Source organism: Myotis daubentonii, chromosome 11 (genome assembly GCF_963259705.1).
Source record: "Myotis daubentonii chromosome 11, mMyoDau2.1, whole genome shotgun sequence".
In the NCBI taxonomy this organism is placed as follows: Eukaryota; Metazoa; Chordata; class Mammalia; order Chiroptera; family Vespertilionidae; genus Myotis; species Myotis daubentonii.
The window spans coordinates 43,708,217-43,726,900 of NC_081850.1; the positions used below are offsets into that span (position 1 = coordinate 43,708,217).

An 18,684-nucleotide genomic window follows, 5' to 3' on the forward strand; every position below is an offset into this window, starting at 1 on the left:
CATGCTAGTTATCCGCTAGTGGGGATACTGTTCTTCCATTGCACTCATTTGGGTAGGAGAGTAATGTACAAGGGCTAGTCATTCAACAAACATTTGATTAGATCCCCAAATAGGAATTCTTAGAAAACGTGTGATGTTCATATAATTATATATAAATTTAGACTATAATCATTCTCATATGCAGCTATACAAAGAATTATTCAGTGAAATACAATTAATTTTAGCAATTGTCCTGTTAAATACAATGGTAAATATTCCTAGTCTTTTTTCTTTAAAAATGTAGCGTAGTAAAATATCTTCATGGATAAATAAGTGGCTTTACTCTAACATATTACACAATGAATTAGAAAATGTTGTAATTATATTACTTTCATTTTGAGATCAAAGGGTGTTTTTCCTTATAAAGAGTCAATATTTGATTTTACAAATAACTGCAAGATTGGAACAAAAAGTAACATTATTACAAAATAAAATAGTATTCAAGAATTATAAAATGAAGAGATTTTGCAATTATCTGGTTGCATTTTATCGTCAGTTAAACTAGATTTTCAGGCTAAAAATATTTTACTTCAAAACAAAGTTTAACTGAGTTTAAGTTTGAAAATAAACTATTTTTCATTTTAAAAATTAAGCAGAATTGACCACTTCTGTAACTCTTCAGCTCCAAAATGCAAATAAATGGTCCTCTAGGTATTCCTTGTATATTGTTACAAAACCTACATCCTTTTCACCTCTTTTATAGCCCCTTTTATGGCTATTAATTTTTAATTCTGGAGACATAGTCACTGTGTTTCTGGTTCTCTGGTGGGAGATAAATGTGATTTAGATCCTGTTTTATATATGCTTGGGGTTGATGGTTCTGATTGTATCTATTCCCCAAGAGAAAAATTGCTGGTTTCCACAACCCCTTGCTAGCTGCTCATAAAACAAATATTAAATAATAGCAGTAAGCTATGAACCTCCTATAGTGCTCCAATTTTCAATTAAATGATTGCTGATGAAATATGGCTGATGGAAAAACAGACTATATAGAGAATTCATATGACGTACCCAATGTATAGACCATACATATTGCTTGGGCCCTTGAGACCTACTCGTGCATGCACAGAATGTCAACTATGATTTCTTGAGCCATATTTTGTAACTTACAGCTCTCGAGTATGTTGATGGGAGCACAGAGGATACCCAAGTTGTGTTTTTTCCAAATCGGATTTCAGATTCCCAAAGAGAACTGATTTTGACACTTAAAAAAAACCTATCAACCGATTATACATAACATTTTGTGTGTGCCCCAACAAGCATTTAATGTGAGGTTTGTGGAAAAGTAAATAGCTTTAAAAATCCTCAGATCTTCCATTATTTTCATCAAAGAATCTACAGAAGAGATCTGGAAGAGTTTAACAGTGCAATATTTCATGATATCCTGGAGTTCATCTAAATATACTGTATCTTAATCATTGATAATTTTGTTTACAGAAACATAATCCACTCATTGCTATTATTATCAGTTTCGCAGATTCTGCAAGAATAGAAGCTAAAGTGTATAGGATCTGTCACAAAATACTGCAAGGAGAGATGTTTAAGTAGGTATTAGGACAAAATTATGTGTGTGCATGTAATAACCTGCTGCATCACACCCATATTAAGTCAGATGGACATATTTTGTTTGTTTTTTTATTTACCTTTTAAAAATCTTTTTAGGGAACTACTAGCTATGCCCCTCACTCTTCTCAAATCTTCACAAGTCACTCCTCCCCCCAAAATTATCTTAAATTTTTTTCTTTGTAGCAGCAAAAATACTCATGAACACTAATCCTTATTTAAGAAATAAGCCAAAGCTAAGTGGTACCACTTAACTAGGAATCTCCTTACAAACTGCTCCAAGGCTGAGTACTCATTTAGCTGATCCCAAATATGCACTTAGTCTCTATCTATATAACATTAACTAAATGATGAACATTCACCAGAGGGAGAGGCGTTTCATACAGATTTAAATAAGTGATTTGCAAAGAATCATCAAAAATGGATCTGTGCAGAGCTGCACCACATTGAATGAAGGTGGGATTCAGTTACAAAAAGGAGGAAATGTGCTTCAATTAGCTATATATTATCCTTTATGAAGGAAGAGAGGGAGAGATGAAGGGAGGGATGAAAGGAGCGAAAGAAAGAAAACAGAAGGAAGGAAGGAAGGAAGGAAGGAAGGAAGGAAGGAAGGAAGGAAGGAAGGAAGGAAGGAAGGAAGGAAGAAAGGAAGGAAAGAAGGAAAGACCACCTTGAAAATTTTATGATGAGGTGAAAGAGAATTGGATTGGGATTAGGGCTGGTGTCCAAAACTTGGTTATGACAATTTTTTTCTACTTACTATCTGTGTCACTTTTCTGAATATCAGTTTACTCCATTGAGAAGAGAAATGATAATACCCATCCTGCAGGAAATGAAATGGTTTATATATTTTTTGGAAGCCATGGGCCCATGTAGGTCAATTCAGAGTGTTAATTCAGTTTCTGTTTATATTACATCCACTTGGTGAGAAGTGAAAAACTTTATTTTCTCACTTTAGTTGAATTCTATTTGTGATCTATAGTGGTCTTAAGTCAACTCCGAAAGAGATGGTAGCTTTAGATATTAGTCAGACCTTCCACAGACCAGTGTTTTTCGAACTTCGATGTCCATACAAATTACTGGAGCTCTTGTTAAAATGCAGGTCTGGGGTGAGACCCGAGATTCTGCTGGTCTAACCAGCTCCCAGGTAACCTTGCTTGTTTCTTGATAACCTAAGGGGCTGCTTCAATACTTCCACACACTGAGCACACATTATTTATTGGATCAGCCACAGAGTTGTAAGTGCTGCTGCTGATGTCATTCGTGTTTTTTCCATGGTGATAAATACATCCTCTGGGAATGATTGCAGCCAACAAAGAGCTCTGTAAACTGAATGACAGGGTGAGGTGAGTAGGGGGGAGAGTGATCTGTGGAAGAATCTGCTACTTTTCCTCCTTCTCTTGGCTGTCACTCATGATGAATGGCTCTATGCAGAAAGGTTGGACTCAAGTGCAGTGGTGACTTGCAATTAAACTCCCCATACATCCTTTGCCATGCCCTTCATTAGCATACGTCCATAATATGTACCATAATTATGGTCCATAATACATACCATATGAAGGTGGAGACAAACCTTCATTTTGTTGGCTTTTTACAAATGTGAGTTTCTCTCTCTTATTGGGGAATTTTATTATATATGTTAAAACATAAGTTTTGCTTTCAAAACATCATGATGAATCAATCTGGATGCCAAATTAGAATGAAAAGTACAAAGACCAGCCTATCTTCACTAAAGTCATTTATACATCATAGTATCAATTAACTCCATCCTTTCATCAATTAACTCACCCAACAAATATTGATTGAGTCCCTATAATATGTCAGTTGTTGTTCTGGGGTCCAGAATAAAGCAGTGAGCAAAACAAACTTCCTGCCCTGATACAGCTTACAGTTTGATAAAAACAAATAGACATAGAGCATGTCAGGTAAGGATAAATGGTACAGACAGGGGGAAAAGATAAAACAAAGTAAGTTAGAAAGGGAAAGCAGATGTGGGAGTTTTATATGGGGGCTGGGAGTGGTGGTGGTGGTGATAGGGGGATTTATAATCTGATAGATAGAGCACCTGAATTATCTGAAAAAATATTCATATTATTTTAAGTCTTAGAACACATATACATATGTGAATAGGGGGCTAAGCTTCTTATATGTGAATAGGGGTTACGTTTTTCTTAAGTTTCCTTTTCAAGGCCTGTGTGAAGCGATTAAGGAGGTGACTCAGCGTGAATCCAGTAAGCAGAACTGATAAGCATGGTCATGCTGACCCACCAGGAGTCAAAACATCATATCATCAACATCATCTCATCGCCTGATGACTAAGGACAATAGCTGACGTCCATTCCCAGCCTCGCCCTAGCCCCTTCCCCTATATTATCCTGTCCCTTGCACCGTGTTGTAAGACAGGATTTGAATGCTTGTAAGCGCCTGCCTTCTTGGTTGGCTAGCCTTCTCAATAAACGCCTTATAGGACTCAACCTTGCTTTCATTGTTGGACACAGCGACGGGCAGCCCGAGCCTACCCAGGGGTTTCCTGGTAACAGTGGTAGAGAAGACCTAAAGGAAGTGAGAACAAGATACATGGATATATAGCTGAAGAGATAAGCAGGAAGAGAGAGAGGAACCAAGAACTCCAAGATTTTTGTCCTGAACAACTGTAAGGATCAGATTGCCATTTTAAAAATACGTATACTAGTATTTTTATTGATTTCAGAGAGGAAGGGAGAGGGAGAGAGAGATAGAAAAATCAATGATGAGAGAGAATCATTGATCAGCTGCTTCCTGACCTCGAACTCGAAACCCGGGAATGTGGCCCTGGCCGGAATCAAACCCAGGACTCTTCAGTCCGCAGGCCAGCGCTCTATTCACTGAGCCAAGCCAGCTAGGGCCAGATTGCCATTTTAATGAGGACCTTGTCTGTGCATAAAGAGCCAAGTATTCAAATAATCTGGGCATTCTTCTTCTAAATTCAATCTTAAACTGATGGGAAAAAAGGAGAAAAAAGACGGGCTTTGTTGTATAAAATATCTGATAAGAAGCAATCCTCTTTAAAATATATGCCAATTATTTTTAGAACTGGAAAATAATATTTCATATAAACTACATTTTTTTTTATTGATTTTAGAGAGGAAGGGAAAGGGAAAGAAAGATAGAAACATCAATGATGAGAGAGAATCATTGATAGGCTGCCTCCTGCATGCCCCACACTGGGGATCTAGCCAAAGCCCAGCTGTGCCCTGACCAGGAATTGAACTGTGACCTCCTGGTTCATAGGTCAACACTCAACCACTGAGCCACACCAGCTGGGCTAACCTACTTTATACATAACTGATAATTATTCTTTTAAATACACATTTCTTTTTTTAAGTTTGTGCAATTTGCATATATCCATATAATCTATTATGTACATCTTTAAAAAAACTAGTAGTATGTATTTATTTTATAAGATCTGTTAATGAGTAATAATACAGCAACTGGTCAAATCAATACATCAAAAAGTCAAAAAGAAAAATCATATCTATAGATTTAGAAAATGCTTCTGATAAAATTCAATAGAGAAACTCTGCTTACAGGAATATGGAGTAAACATTTTTTTCTATTCTTCCCTCTAAGTATAACTCAAAAATCTGCATATTATGCTTTAAGCAAATGTAAGAAGACTCTGAAAAATAGGGAGAAGGCAGACTAACTAATGATCTTGGGACCCATGGAATGACATAGTGGTGAATTCCCATTTGTTTTTTTGTTATTTTTGTCTTTGTTTTGTTTTGTTTTGTTTTGCCTCAAACATCCCAGATTTAGAACTGAAGAACACAGTAAACAAGAAACACCAATGGACACAGATGGGGCAAAAAGCATCAACAAAGCCTGCTCTTTCTACCCAAAAGACCAGGAAAGGGGCAGTCTTGAAAGACAAAAACTTTTTGTCAATAACCACCCTGCTCCAACCAAGCACCACAGAGAGCACTGTGATCCATCCCTGCCCCCATCAGCAAAAACTTGAATGGGGAGCCCAGGTTTCCACACTTGTGAGGCTGTAACAGGCACCTGGACACCCTGCCAAATGGGGAGCTGGGACGTTCATCCTCACTGCTGATAACAAGGCCTTCCCCACACTTCTGCTCTGTCAGTGGAGACCAAGTGGGGAGCCTGGATTTCCACCCCCACATGGCAGTAATGAAGAGTTTTTTCTCTCCCCAGTAGGGTGATGTCTGAGGACACTAGTAAAGAGTAGTGTCCCAGCAGTCACAAGGCCACCCCCAGTGAAATGTCATGGTATTTGCAAGTTACCTTCAAATGATTGAGGGGGAAAAAAGAGAGTACACGAAAATGTGGCAAAATGTTAACAGTTGATGGATATGTGTGAAGGGTACAGAGGTGTCCTCTTTATAACAAACAAATCCTAAACTTACTAGCTAGAACAAAAAAAGCTTATTATATTTAACCATTTTCTGAATGAGGAATTTTGGAAGCGCTTGGGTGGATGGATGATTGTTCTGCTGTATGTGGCATTACCTGCAGTCACTCTGTGGCTTTCAGCTGATCAGTGGGCTGTTACAGAGAATCCAAGACTTGCCTGATTCCTCGATGGGGATTGGTGAGAAGCTGGATTTAGCTGGAATCCTCTCCCTCTCCTGTAGTCACAAGGTCTGTACACCAGGGTAGTTGAATTTACATGTTGGTTCAAGGCTTCAAAAAATCAGACCAGAAATAGCGTGTCTACTAAAAGCTAGGTCTAAAACTGAAACAGGGTACCTTCCACCATTCTTTATTGCTCAAAGAAGTTACAATAGCTCAGGTTCAAAGGAAGGGGAAAGCGACCCCCGTGTCTCAAGAAAAAGACCTTCAAACAATTTGTGCCCATTTCTAGTATTCCACGATAGGTTTCTGTAGTTTTGGATATTTTCAAAAGCAAAAAATTGTGATGGGGTAGGGAAACCTTTAATGAATATGTATTTGGCATATTTTTGCAAGTATGCCCATACCCTAAACTCCTAAAAATAGAATTACTTTTTATTTTGATAGATATTCCCAAGTTGCTCTCTAAAAAAGGTATAGCCATTATGTGCCTAGCACAATTGTATGGGAGTGACTGTATTCTCCATACATTGTAGTTTTAAAAAATATTTACAATTTGACAAAAGATGGCATCTAATTCTCCCATTGAATGTGGGGCCAGACTTAATGACTGGTTTCTAAAGAGTGGACAAAAGTGGTGTGACCTCCAAGGGTAAGTTCTAAAAGGAAAGGCAGTGTCTGTCCACCTGGATCTCTCTCCCGTGGGACATGCACTTTGGGAGCCTTGAACTGACATGTAAGAACCATAGCTAAGGGGATGAACAACTTTTTAGAGCGCCAACCCAGGACATAGCTATACCAGATTAAAAACAAAAACACCATGATGGCATAATATGTAATAAATAAGTATTTGCAAGCATGTCATACTTTAGCATAAAAATATGAAAAAATTGTTTATTTGAAATGATATAGTCTGCATTATTTATTTTTATGTTAAATAAATGCTATTAAATAAATGAAACAACAATAAGCCTAGTTAACAGTGGCAATTAGAAGTGATTAATAGCAGGATTCATTAAATAAGTAATATGTGTGAGAAAAATATAACAATATTTTATGATGTGTCTGTCTTTTGGGACAACCATTTATGAGGCATGCATCTCAGAAAGCTGGCTTTTTCCATTTCTATAAAGTAGAAAATCTAATTTAGTGAAGAAAATGGAAAGTGACCAAAAGCTTTCATTGTGAAACCTTTACTATCACAGGGAAACAAATCCCACATCTTTTCAGCAGTGTTGCGTCAAGGGGTGCAGGATATTTAGCAAATATGATCTATTCATTTTCTTTGGTAAGAAGCTTATAGATTGAGTGGAATTGGCCAAAATATACATTTGCACCGACTGTCAAGTATATGACTGTCAAGTATTGATGTAGACAGATGAGCAAAGTCTAGTTTGTATTTAGACAAGATATAAGCAATCTTTTATGTGATGTTCTCTGCAGTTTTATTAAAATCTTTGTAGAAATTTCAAAAAGTCAATTCCCCATTTTTTCACATCAAAGTACCTTAGAGCTAGGAGGGACATATTTTCATTGTGATTCAACATGTTCATCTAGAATTTATAATGATATTAGAAATTAGGTAAGGAATTTTTAAAGATTTATATTGACTTGGCCAATTGTCTCACTATTGTTTGTTTACTAATACATATTTTACCAACTGTGATGACTTTGTACTCTGTCAACTTAGCCAAGCTAAAACTGTGAATTGTTTCTTACCATTAACTGTTTCCTCAACAAAAGAGTTACCTTTTTAAGGCTTTCAGTTATTAAGCTTTAAAGATTTAGACTACACAGCATTAGGTCAGAAGTTCAGGAAGCACATAGAACTTTGCCATGTTTCCTTGCCTTTGACACTTTAGCTATTTCAGCACTTACTAGCTACTTACAAAGAACTTGCAAAAGAAATATAGGTATATCTCATTTTATTGTGCTTCATAGATACTGCACTTTGTTTTGTTTTGTTTACAAATTGAGGCAAGATCTTCCACCAGCAAAAAGATTATGACTTGCCAATTAGCATTTTTTAGCAATAAAGTATTTTTTAAAATATATTTTTATTGATTTCACAGAGGAAGGGAAAGGGAGATAGAAACAACAATAATGAGAGAGAATCACTGATTGGCTGCCTACTGCACTCCCCACACTGGGGATCAAGCCTGCAGCTGGAAGCATGACCCCTTGGTTCATAGGTGAACGCTCAACCACTGAGCCATGCTGGCCGGGCACAATAAAGTATTTTCAACTTAATGTATGTATATTGTTCTTTAGACATAATACATTGCACACAGTATAGTATAAACATAACTTTTACATGCACTGGGAAACCAAAACATTTGTGTGACTCGTTTTATTGCAATATTCACTTTATTGATGTGGTCTGGAACTGAACCGATAATATCTCCAGGTTATACTGGTAAAGGGATTTGAACGAAGCAGATCAGCTGTAACACATTCTGCTACGTAGTAGAGGCTCCATATTTACTAGTTTGTTCACATGAATTTAGAGGGAAGATTTGGTGTATAAAGAAGCTGAAAATGATGGTGAGTGAAAAATTCTGGTTTTTCTCTGGCTTTTGATTTTCTATTTTCTATTTGTTTTGCACTATTATGGACACACCTAATTTAGATCTGGCTTGTTCACAAAACAGTCCAAAACCTGAGAGTAAAACATTAAATTTATTTCCAAAGCAAGTTTATTGTCAGTAAGAAGAGATAGCTGTTGATGTGTTGGTTCAAGTGATGTAATTGTCACTTTCATCAAAGGAATTGCTTCTCATTAGATTTAGCCTCATTCTTGAATAAGACATCATCATAAATATGATATAGGATTCATTTCAAAAGATCAGACCTATTAAATCAGATTGGAGACTACTAGAAGATATAATTTTTAAGTACATTAAACACTCTTAAGCGCATGACCTTCCTTCCCCCAGATACCTCTGAGAAAATATAATTAAAATGTAGTCTGTTTTGTGGTATTTTTCTAAAAGGAAAACTCATCAGATCTTTACAACATTAGAATATTGCATACTTCAAGTGTTTGACTTTATTTCACTTGATTCAACAGTAAGTGCATAGTACTTATCTCTGCTTATAATGGAGAATCTGAAATGTATGAAGACATGCTTCAAATGATGAAGAAAATGTAAATGCATCTAGTTAAAGGGGAAATAGACTATCAACTAATTGCTTCAAGAATTGAGTGATTTGGAAGACCTCAGGAGAGGGTTCGTTTCTCTGATTTGCATACACTTCGCTTCTGCTACCTGGTTTACTACTAATGCCTTGATGATGATGTGTGTGAAGTGTTCCTCATCAACACCAGGGATTGAGAAGGATCCAGTGGCTCTGGGGACCACAGAGCTTCTTCCTGCTAAAGAAGCTGCTCCTCAGTAATATCCAGCCCTTAGGAGAGCAGACTTCATGTTTGATAAATGATCTGGTTTTCTTATAATCCATTGTTACTATTATTTTTGCCCAGAATTAATTGACTTAATTTTCATGGTGAATCCAGTGAGCTTATTAGTTACCATAGCACTTTATAGAGACTTTCTCATAGTTTAATAAAAATGGTAGAAAAAGAAGTAATATTTTTATTTCCTTCTAGAGCTTTTAACACCTGGTAATGTAAATAATTGAGAACTCCTAAAACCATAAAAATCTAATGCAAAGATGGCTTATAGCCTTTTATGCATGTGGAGAATATGGACTTCCTTGAGGGAGATGAATGGGCCTAGAAAGGAGAGGGTGAGAGAGAAATAGGACAAAAAGGAGGATGAAAATGGTGAAAATAGTACATCTGGAGAGAATAGGGACAAAGAACTGCAGAGAAGAAATAAAGTGAAGATGGAAAAACAGTTCAAAGAAGAGGGAATAAAATGGGGACAGAAATTGAATAAAACAGAAGAGAGAAAAGTAAGTAGAAGAGAGGAAAAGGTATAAAGGAAGAAGAGAAAGAACTAATAAAGAAGAGTTATGTAACATACAACATAACCTGATACGGATTATACATTCTATTATACCACGGGGAGGGGGGGGGCCGGGGGGGAGGAGGACAACTAAAACCTTCCTACTCACCACAACTTATTATACACAGACTACAGTGAAAAATCTGGCCTTGTATTCTAATACGTGATTTTTTTAACTTCATACATCTGGGTTTCCCATATTGAGTACAGTCGCAATGCTTGAGAAAATTAAAGTAGCCCTTCTCATAGCAGACCAAAAAGATTTTTCAACAAAGCCTCAAAGTAGTAGCTTCTAGATATATATGAGGACAATCAAAATGTTAGGACTTTTCATTTATCTTGAGTACACAAGTATGATTTGAAACAGTACAAAGGGTTGAAAAGCATGTCAAGGATAAGAGGCACTTTAAAAATTAAAAGATTCATAAGGTTAACTTTCAGAGAAATCTGTTAAATATGAATGTAAAAATGAATAAAATATAAGGTCAGAGGCAAATGATCCTGTTTTCATGAACCTTGATGATATAATAGAAGTTACATTTGTTACTGAAATGTGAATGAAGATGGAATTCAAGATAAGGTATTAATCATAATTAGAATGACTATGACAGGTCTGCAGCGACAAATACTTAACAAGTAGTAAGAATGCTTATTCATAACAAACCTCTTAATTCATTAAATTTTTCATTAAAAGGGCAACCTCTTATAAGTTCAACATAAAGTTGGTATAACATGCTATTTGCATTTTTCTCTCTTTTTATTTCCATTTTAGGGGTGTATTGTTAACAAATTGAGATAAATCATTTAAAACATATAATTACTTGAATATAGTCACATAGTAATTCCCTAAGCAATTGCACGGTTATAAGTTGTCAGTGTGCATATTAATTTATCATACCCATCAGCCTCATCTTCATTGATTTGCTACTAGCTGTTAGAAAAACAGATTAAGAAGCACATGCTGCCCTTCTCTGAAAGTTTCATTGAGGCACAAGTAGGGCAAACACTGCTTTCCAATTAGAATCCTGCTGTTTGCCAAGACTTGACAATGACTAATTACAGTCCTAAATGACTTAATATGTTTGAATGCATGATTATTTATAAATACATTTTAAGATCTGCATAAAATAATCATTTCTGGTTTAAATATGAAAGGTTACTTTTTGTGCAAAGGGCAAAGACCTGTTGAACACCTGAGGTCAGAGGAAAATGATGTTTTAATATTATGGTTAGCATTTGCTTAGGCAACCATTACCTTACAAAGGAAAAAAAACAGAAGAGTTGTTTAGTATAATGAAGTTGTAAGAAAAGAAATGTTAGGCTTAAGTCTCTGACTATAAAACTTATCACCATAAAATTTTTGAAGGAGCTCACCGTTCTTAAAATATTTAATTACCTTGTTAGGGTTGTCGTGAGAATTAAATAGCAGTTATAATGTACATAGCACGTTGGCCAGTGCCTGGAATAGAATAAGCACTCAATAAATTTTAGTTTTTATTATTATTCTAAACCTCTGAGACAGCAGGTCCTGACAGTGTGGAGCTGGAGTAGAATTTGTGGATGTATAATTGATTTTTTAATTTATTTTTAACATTTTAGGGAATTCATTTGATTACCAATAGTTTATTGATCAGCTTCCATCAGTCAGGCACTATGGTAGGCATGAGAAATAAGATGAACGCTATGCACAACCATGGAATAGGGTTCCATTGCAGTGCAAGTCAAATAGATGATGAAAATGGAGCAGAGTGGTGTTATGAGTTGTTTTGTAAATAAACTACCTTTTTAAAAAGATTTTTTTTTTTTTATTTCAGAGGGGAAGGGAGAGAAAGAGAGAGATAGAAGCATCAATGATGAGAGAGAATCATTGATCAGCTGCCTCCTGTACACCCCACACTGGGGATTGAGCCTGGAACCTGGGCATGTGCCCTTGACCAGAATCGAACCTGGGACCCTTCAGTCCGCAAGCCGATGCTCTATCCACTGAGCCAAATCAGCTAGGGCAATAAACTACTTTTGAACTTTAAAGTATTTCAAATATATGTGATTAGGAAAACAATTACGTTAAAAACCACATTTGTACATCAAGGCTTAGTAAATGTTAACTTTTCCTATGCTTTCCATACACTGACTTTCCACCTCCTAATGTTCATGCTTTCGTGTAATCCCCTCCCTTGAGTGTGGGCAGGACCTGTGACTACTTCTAACAAATAGGATATGGCAATGGTGATGGACTATCATTCCTACAATTATGCTATCTTATATAATAAAGAGATAATATGCAAATTGACAGCCATGCCCTCACAAGATGGCTGCCTACGACCAGGCCGGCAGGGGGGGTTAGTGAGGGATGACCAAACAACTGAGCAAACAGGCTACATGGGGCAACCAGGCTGGCGGGGGGCCGTGAGGGGCGACCAAGCCAGCAGGGGGGCAGTTAGGGGTGACCAGGCGAGCAGGGGGTCAGTTAGGGGTGACCAGGCCAGCAGGGGGGGCAGTTGGGGGTGATTAGCCTGGCATGGGGGCAATGATGGATGACTAGGCTGGTGTGGGGGCAGTTGGGGGCAACCAGGCCGGCGGGGGGGGGGCAGTAAGAGGTGACCAGGCTGGTGGGGGGGGGGGCAGTTAGGAGCAACCAGGCTGGCAGGGATGAGGCCTGGGGGCAACCTGGCCGGCAGCAGGGGGCAGTTAGGAGTGACCAGACTGGCGGGGGGGCAGTTAGGGGCGATCAGGCCGGCATGCAGAGGCAGTGAGGGGCGATCAGGCAGGCGGGGGGGGAAGTTAGGGGTGACCAGGCAGGCAGGCAGGTGAGCTATTAGGAGCCAGCAGTCCAGGATTGTGAGAGGCATGTCTGACAGCGGTTGGACATCCCCCAAGGGGTCCCGGATTGGAGAGGGTGTAGGCTGGGATGAGGGGACCCCTCCCATGCACAAATTTTGTGCACTGGGCCTCTAGTTTCATATAAGACTTCATCCTAGCACTCCAGCCTGCGTGGCTCAGTGGTTGAGCTTTGACCTATGAACCAAGAGGTCAAGGTTCGATTCCCAATCAGGGCATATGCTCGGGTTGTGGGCTTAATCCCCAGTTTGGGGCATGCAGGAGGCAGCTGATCAGTGATCCTCTCATCATTGATGTTTCTATCTCTCTCTTCCTCTCTGAAATCAATAAAAATATATTTAAAAAGACTCTGTCCTAGCTGACTGAAGTTAGTGATTTCTCTTCCTGGCTTGATGAAGAAGCAGTCATATTGAGGAAGCCCACATGGCAAGGAGCTTCAGTCAGCCTCCAGGATCTGAGAACAACCACCAGCCAACAGCTAGAAAAATGCTGGAGCCTCAGTCATGCAGCCACAAGAAAATAAATTCTGGTAACACCTGAATGAGCATGGAAACAGATTCTTCTTAGTTGAGCTCAAGATGAGAACACAGCCTATCAGACACCTTGATTGCAGTCTTGTTAATAAATCCAGAACAGATGAGCCAACAAAGCCATGCCCATCCATACCCCTGACCTGTGGAAATTGTGACTATAAATATGTTATCTTAAGTCACTAAGTTTGTGGTCAATTTGTTCCATAACAACAGAAAATGAATAAATACAATTTTTAATGGTATTACAAATGCCTCAAAAGACAAAGTAGCTCTTAATGTGGCTGTACATTGGAAAAAATTAGAATTGCACAAAAGGTATTTGATATATCATTGTTTATCTTTAAGAGGGGAAAGCTTTTAATAAACCTCAGAGATAGTAATCAGTATTATGAGAAAAGACCCAACACCTCCCCAAAAAATCATTCAAATGTGTAACGCATCTTGCTGGCATAGATTATTATGCTACCTAATCTACAGAATTAAAGCCCATTTCATTATATTCCAGATTTTAAAAAAAAACACCCCAAAACATTTAAAGAACTGTTTTCTAGTCTAGAAATATTATGTTCTGGAATTATTATCAATTATTTTGTCCTCTAGGATTAAGAATTCAGCCCTAGCCGGTTTGGCTCCATGGATAGAGCATCAGCCTTCAGACCAAAGTGTCCTGGGTTCAATTCTGGTCAAGGGCATGTACCTTGGTTTCAGGCTCCTACTTGACCTGGGGTCCCGGTCAGGACTCATGCAGGAGGCAACTAATCTACATGTTTCTCTCACATCAATGTTTCTCTCTCTCTTCCACTCTCCCTGAAAATCAATGGAAAAATATCCTCGGGTGAGGATTAACAAAAAAAACCCAACAAAATAAACAAACAACCAAATAAAAAAGAATTCAGATTATTTTAACATTTTATGCTCCTTTTTTTTATGATTTCCCCCATTCTTCTCTGGAACTATGTATGCTGGATTATCTTCTCTTTGCTTTTCCAGAGTCACTCTTCATCCTTCTCCATTCTACTACTCTGGGCCCCAGGAATTGACTTGTATGGACTATAGCAATGGTGGTCTTTCCCAATAATAACCATTTTAATTTTTTTAACTATTTCTTTTAATATTTCTGTCTTTAGTTACTATTGACATCCTACAAATTTTGACTCTCTTATATATACACACATACATACATATATGTTTATCCCCCTATCCAAACTAATAGTATATATTAGTAACCTTGTTTTTATCAGATAAATATTCAATGTTTACATAATCATTGCTATATAAATATTATTCACAGTGGAGTACATCAAATACTTTGATTACATTTCCTATCTTGCATGCTTTTCCCCCTAGACTTAATGATTACATTATTTTATTTTTGTCCATATTTTGTTCATTTCTATGAATCAAGCATCATTTTATCCCCAAACACTTTGTGGGGGGGAAAAAAACATTTTGTGTATGTTCAAATATATCAGACATATATAGTTTATCTTTTTGTTTTTTTTCTGAGATTTGTCCCTTCTGGAGGTCACTTTCCTCCTGCTCCACTCAGGACTGTTTTCTAGGCCTGCTGCAGAGCTGGCATCCTGGGAATCTTCTTTTATCATCATCCTGAGGATTTCTTTTACTTTTCTATGTCTTGTATCCCCCTCACTTTTGGATCCCATACATTTTTCTCAGCTTTCTTTCTTGTTTTAGTGGAACACATACTCTAAGAGCTTTCTGAGAATGGGTATGTGAGAATAAATTTTGGGGACATTAAACATCTGCAACCCTTTTATCTGATGGATTGCTTTTCTAGGCATAAAAATCTAAATTGGAAATAATTTTTTCTAAGAATTGTAAAACATTCCTTCCTTGTCTTCTAGTTCCCAATGCTTCAGTCCTGAAATTCAATGCCATTCTAATTATTGATCTTTTGCAAGGTGCTTTTGTTTGTTTACATTCAAAAGCTTTCAGATCTTTTTTTTCTTCAATGTACTGAAATTTCACAATTGTGACTTTGAAGTAGGATATGTGGACTTTTCTTCATTTTGCTATACTGGACCTCAATAGACTTTTCAATCTGTACTTATGTTTTTCAGCTCTAGGAATTTAGAAAATGTATTTCTTTGATGATTTTATCCCATCTCTTTTCTTTGTTATTTCAAGAAGTTCTTGAAAATTATTTGAATATTATACCACATGGACTGATGCTCTTTATTTTGCCTTTTCTCTCTATTTTACCATCTAAAATATTTTCTTGGCTATACCTTCAAACTCTTCTTTGAAGTTTTAATATTTCCTATCCTTTTAATGCCTAATAATCTGGTTGACAGAATGATTTTCTTTTATAGCCTCCTGTGCTTATTTTATAGAAGGAATATCTTTTCTTATTTTTCTGAGAAAAAATAATTATGTATTTTTTTGAATGCTCTTTCTGCCAAGACATTTTTTATGCTCTCTGAATTCCTTTTTATTTACTTTCTTTTTACTTTGGTCTCTGACTTTCACATTAGAGGCTTTCCTCAAATGCTCAAAGATCTCTTGCTGTCTAGAATGAGGTTTTAAAATGCTAATTGTAATCTCTGTGTGCATGAGTGGGGCTTGTCAACTGATGGATTTCACTGTCCAGTGATCAGGATTTGGGTAAATTTTGCCACTCCCTACTATCAGTATGTGTAAGTTTTCCCTTAGTCAAGTTTGCTTCCTCGGAAAAAAAATTTCCAGCATTCTGTATTGGGGCGTATACCTGTATTCCAATGTTTACAGATGTAACATAGAAAGGAGATTAAGGAGGATTATTGTTTAATTTGTCAATTTTCTCTTAACCTCTCTATTTTTTTTTTGAATTTTACAAGTTTAATGTGAAATTAAAAAAAAATACAAATAGAAAGAAGTCCACTTTTTTTAATGTACAAAAACGTATGAGTAGAAACAAAAGCAAATTAAACATTATCACATATGTTTACACCACTATCTAGGTTCTTCATATCAATGTTACTATTCAAACAATAGAAAGCAGGTGGCAATTTAGAGGGTGGGAAAGAGATAAAACAAAAAACCTCTTCTACCATGTTTTTTCTAGACTGTGCAGAGCTGTGCTCACAGAGACGGCTTCTTTCACTTCTCCACTGTGCAGGAATTCAGTTGTATATAAAATTGAACCTGCTCAGAAGCTGAGGGAGACTAGAAATGATGGGTCCATATCCGGGTGCGTTGTCATACAATTCAAACAACGGTGCGGCTACCAGCTTGTAATTTTTAGGGACTGCGAACAAGGCTTTCTCTTGAAGTTGAACCAAAAACAACTTCTTATGTTCCTTCGGTTTTGTAATATGTGCAGGAATATATGGATACTGAGGAGGTTCAAAATTTGGTCTCCACCAGTTACCAATGCAGTCATCAATGACCCAGTCTTGCAGGACTCCATCTTGACGACCTAGTATCTCTGTCATTAGGCGTTTTAGTCCTTCAACTTTGTCTTCTCCTGGGTTAAGTTCACCACCAGGTAGTTTGAAGAAAGTTGTTCCCAGCTGTAGCAGTAGCACATGGGGTAGTCGGTGCTCATGTACAATCAGAACCCCTTCTACAGTCCTCCTCATTCCAATTTTATCAAATTCCTCCCTCATGCGTTGAAATCTGGCTGCAACAGAGCTGTCCTTCTCATAGAGGGGCTCTTTTGTACCAAAAGTATAATTGGTAAGAGGGTACAGGTTGATGGTGCGCTCCAAGGTGAGGGGCTTGGTCTGCTGGATGTACTTGTTGCCGAACTGGTTGACCCCCCGCGGCCAGCCGGTTTGTGAGCGATTGGGCGGCACCACGGACATGCTGGCGAGAACTGGCGGCGAGCGGAAAGCGGGGAGAGGCAGGGAGACTTCCCGGGTGCGGGCAGCGGTTGTCGGTGTCCCACTCAGCAACCGCGGCCCGCCCTTAACGTGAAAGCGGTAGAGCAACCTCTCTATTTTTATTATAGTACCTCATTCCTGCCCACAGTTGGCCTTGATGTTTCTAAATCCAGAGCTTTTCTGACTCAAACTCTTTATAAAACATGCTGTCGCCGAAACCGGTTTGGCTCAGTGGATAGAGCGTCGGCCTGCGGACTGAAAGGTCCCGGGTTCGATCCCGGTCAAGGGCATGTACCTGGGTTGCGGGCACATCCCCAGTGGGAGATGTGCAGGAGGCAGCTGATCGATGTTTCTCTCTCATCGATGTTTCTGACTCTCTATCTCTCTCCCTTTCTCTCTGTAAAAAATCAATAAAATATATTTTTTAAAAAAAACATGCTGTCTTCTGCCAGTATGCTGAAGGAATACATGTCTGGCTACTTGGGGCAGGTAAAATATGTGGTATTTTTACAGAAGTATTAGTTATTTTGTGGTACTGGTGGGCACTTAAAGTCATGTTTACTTAAGCTATTTAGGTCCTATTTCAGCACCCACTACAATATAATGGAACACATCTTATCTCAGCTATACTAAATTTAATTTATCTAATTGTTATTCAGAATCCCACCTCCTCTACCAGCCTTCTGCAACACCCCACTATTATTTTCTTCCTTCAGTATCTCTCATGAGAAAAACTTCCAAGTATTCTAGATTCACATTTAATCTTATTCAGTTCAATCCCTTATGCAAATTAAAACCTTTTCATTTTATGTATTCACATATTCAAATGCCAACATTTTGTGATGATTTAAGTATTGTTGCTTAACACTAACAAAAATTCCCAAGTGTTTTTTTTAATATGACTGAAATTATGGATACACATAGGAATAAACACTTTGAGAAGTACCTTTCAAACAGCAAAGGTTTTCAAAATTTTGCTATCTTAAATTAACATGCTGACATAATTAGCATATTTTAAGCTCTAAAACCTCAATAGATTAGTTGGCCTGGTAGGTGGTTTTTGAGTGTCATCTTATGAACCAGGAGGTCACAGTTCCATTCCCGGTCAGGGCACATGCCTGGCTTGTAGGCTCGATTCCCAGTAGGGAGTGTTCAGGAGGCAGCTGATCAATATTTCTCTCCCATCATTTATGTTTCTCTCTCTCCCTCTCCCTTCCTCTCTGAAATAAATAAAAATATATTTAAAATAAATTAGATAGGGTTTTGTTGGTTTTGTTTTTCCTAAGAAGCAATTGAGAAACCAGCTACGTGGAATGGAAAATAGACCGGGTATCTTAGAAA

General features: G+C 37.7%; 1 protein-coding gene across 1 annotated transcript; it reads right to left on the bottom strand.

The window, feature by feature from the left end:
* Positions 1–16,389: 16,389 nt before the first annotated feature.
* On the bottom strand, positions 16,390–17,429 carry LOC132212013 (cleavage and polyadenylation specificity factor subunit 5-like). The gene has a single exon (XM_059656962.1). The coding sequence runs from the start codon at positions 17,323–17,325 to the stop codon at positions 16,642–16,644; it is 684 nt and encodes a 227-aa protein (XP_059512945.1). The 5' UTR covers positions 17,326–17,429; the 3' UTR covers positions 16,390–16,641.
* Positions 17,430–18,684: the final 1,255 nt, after the last annotated feature.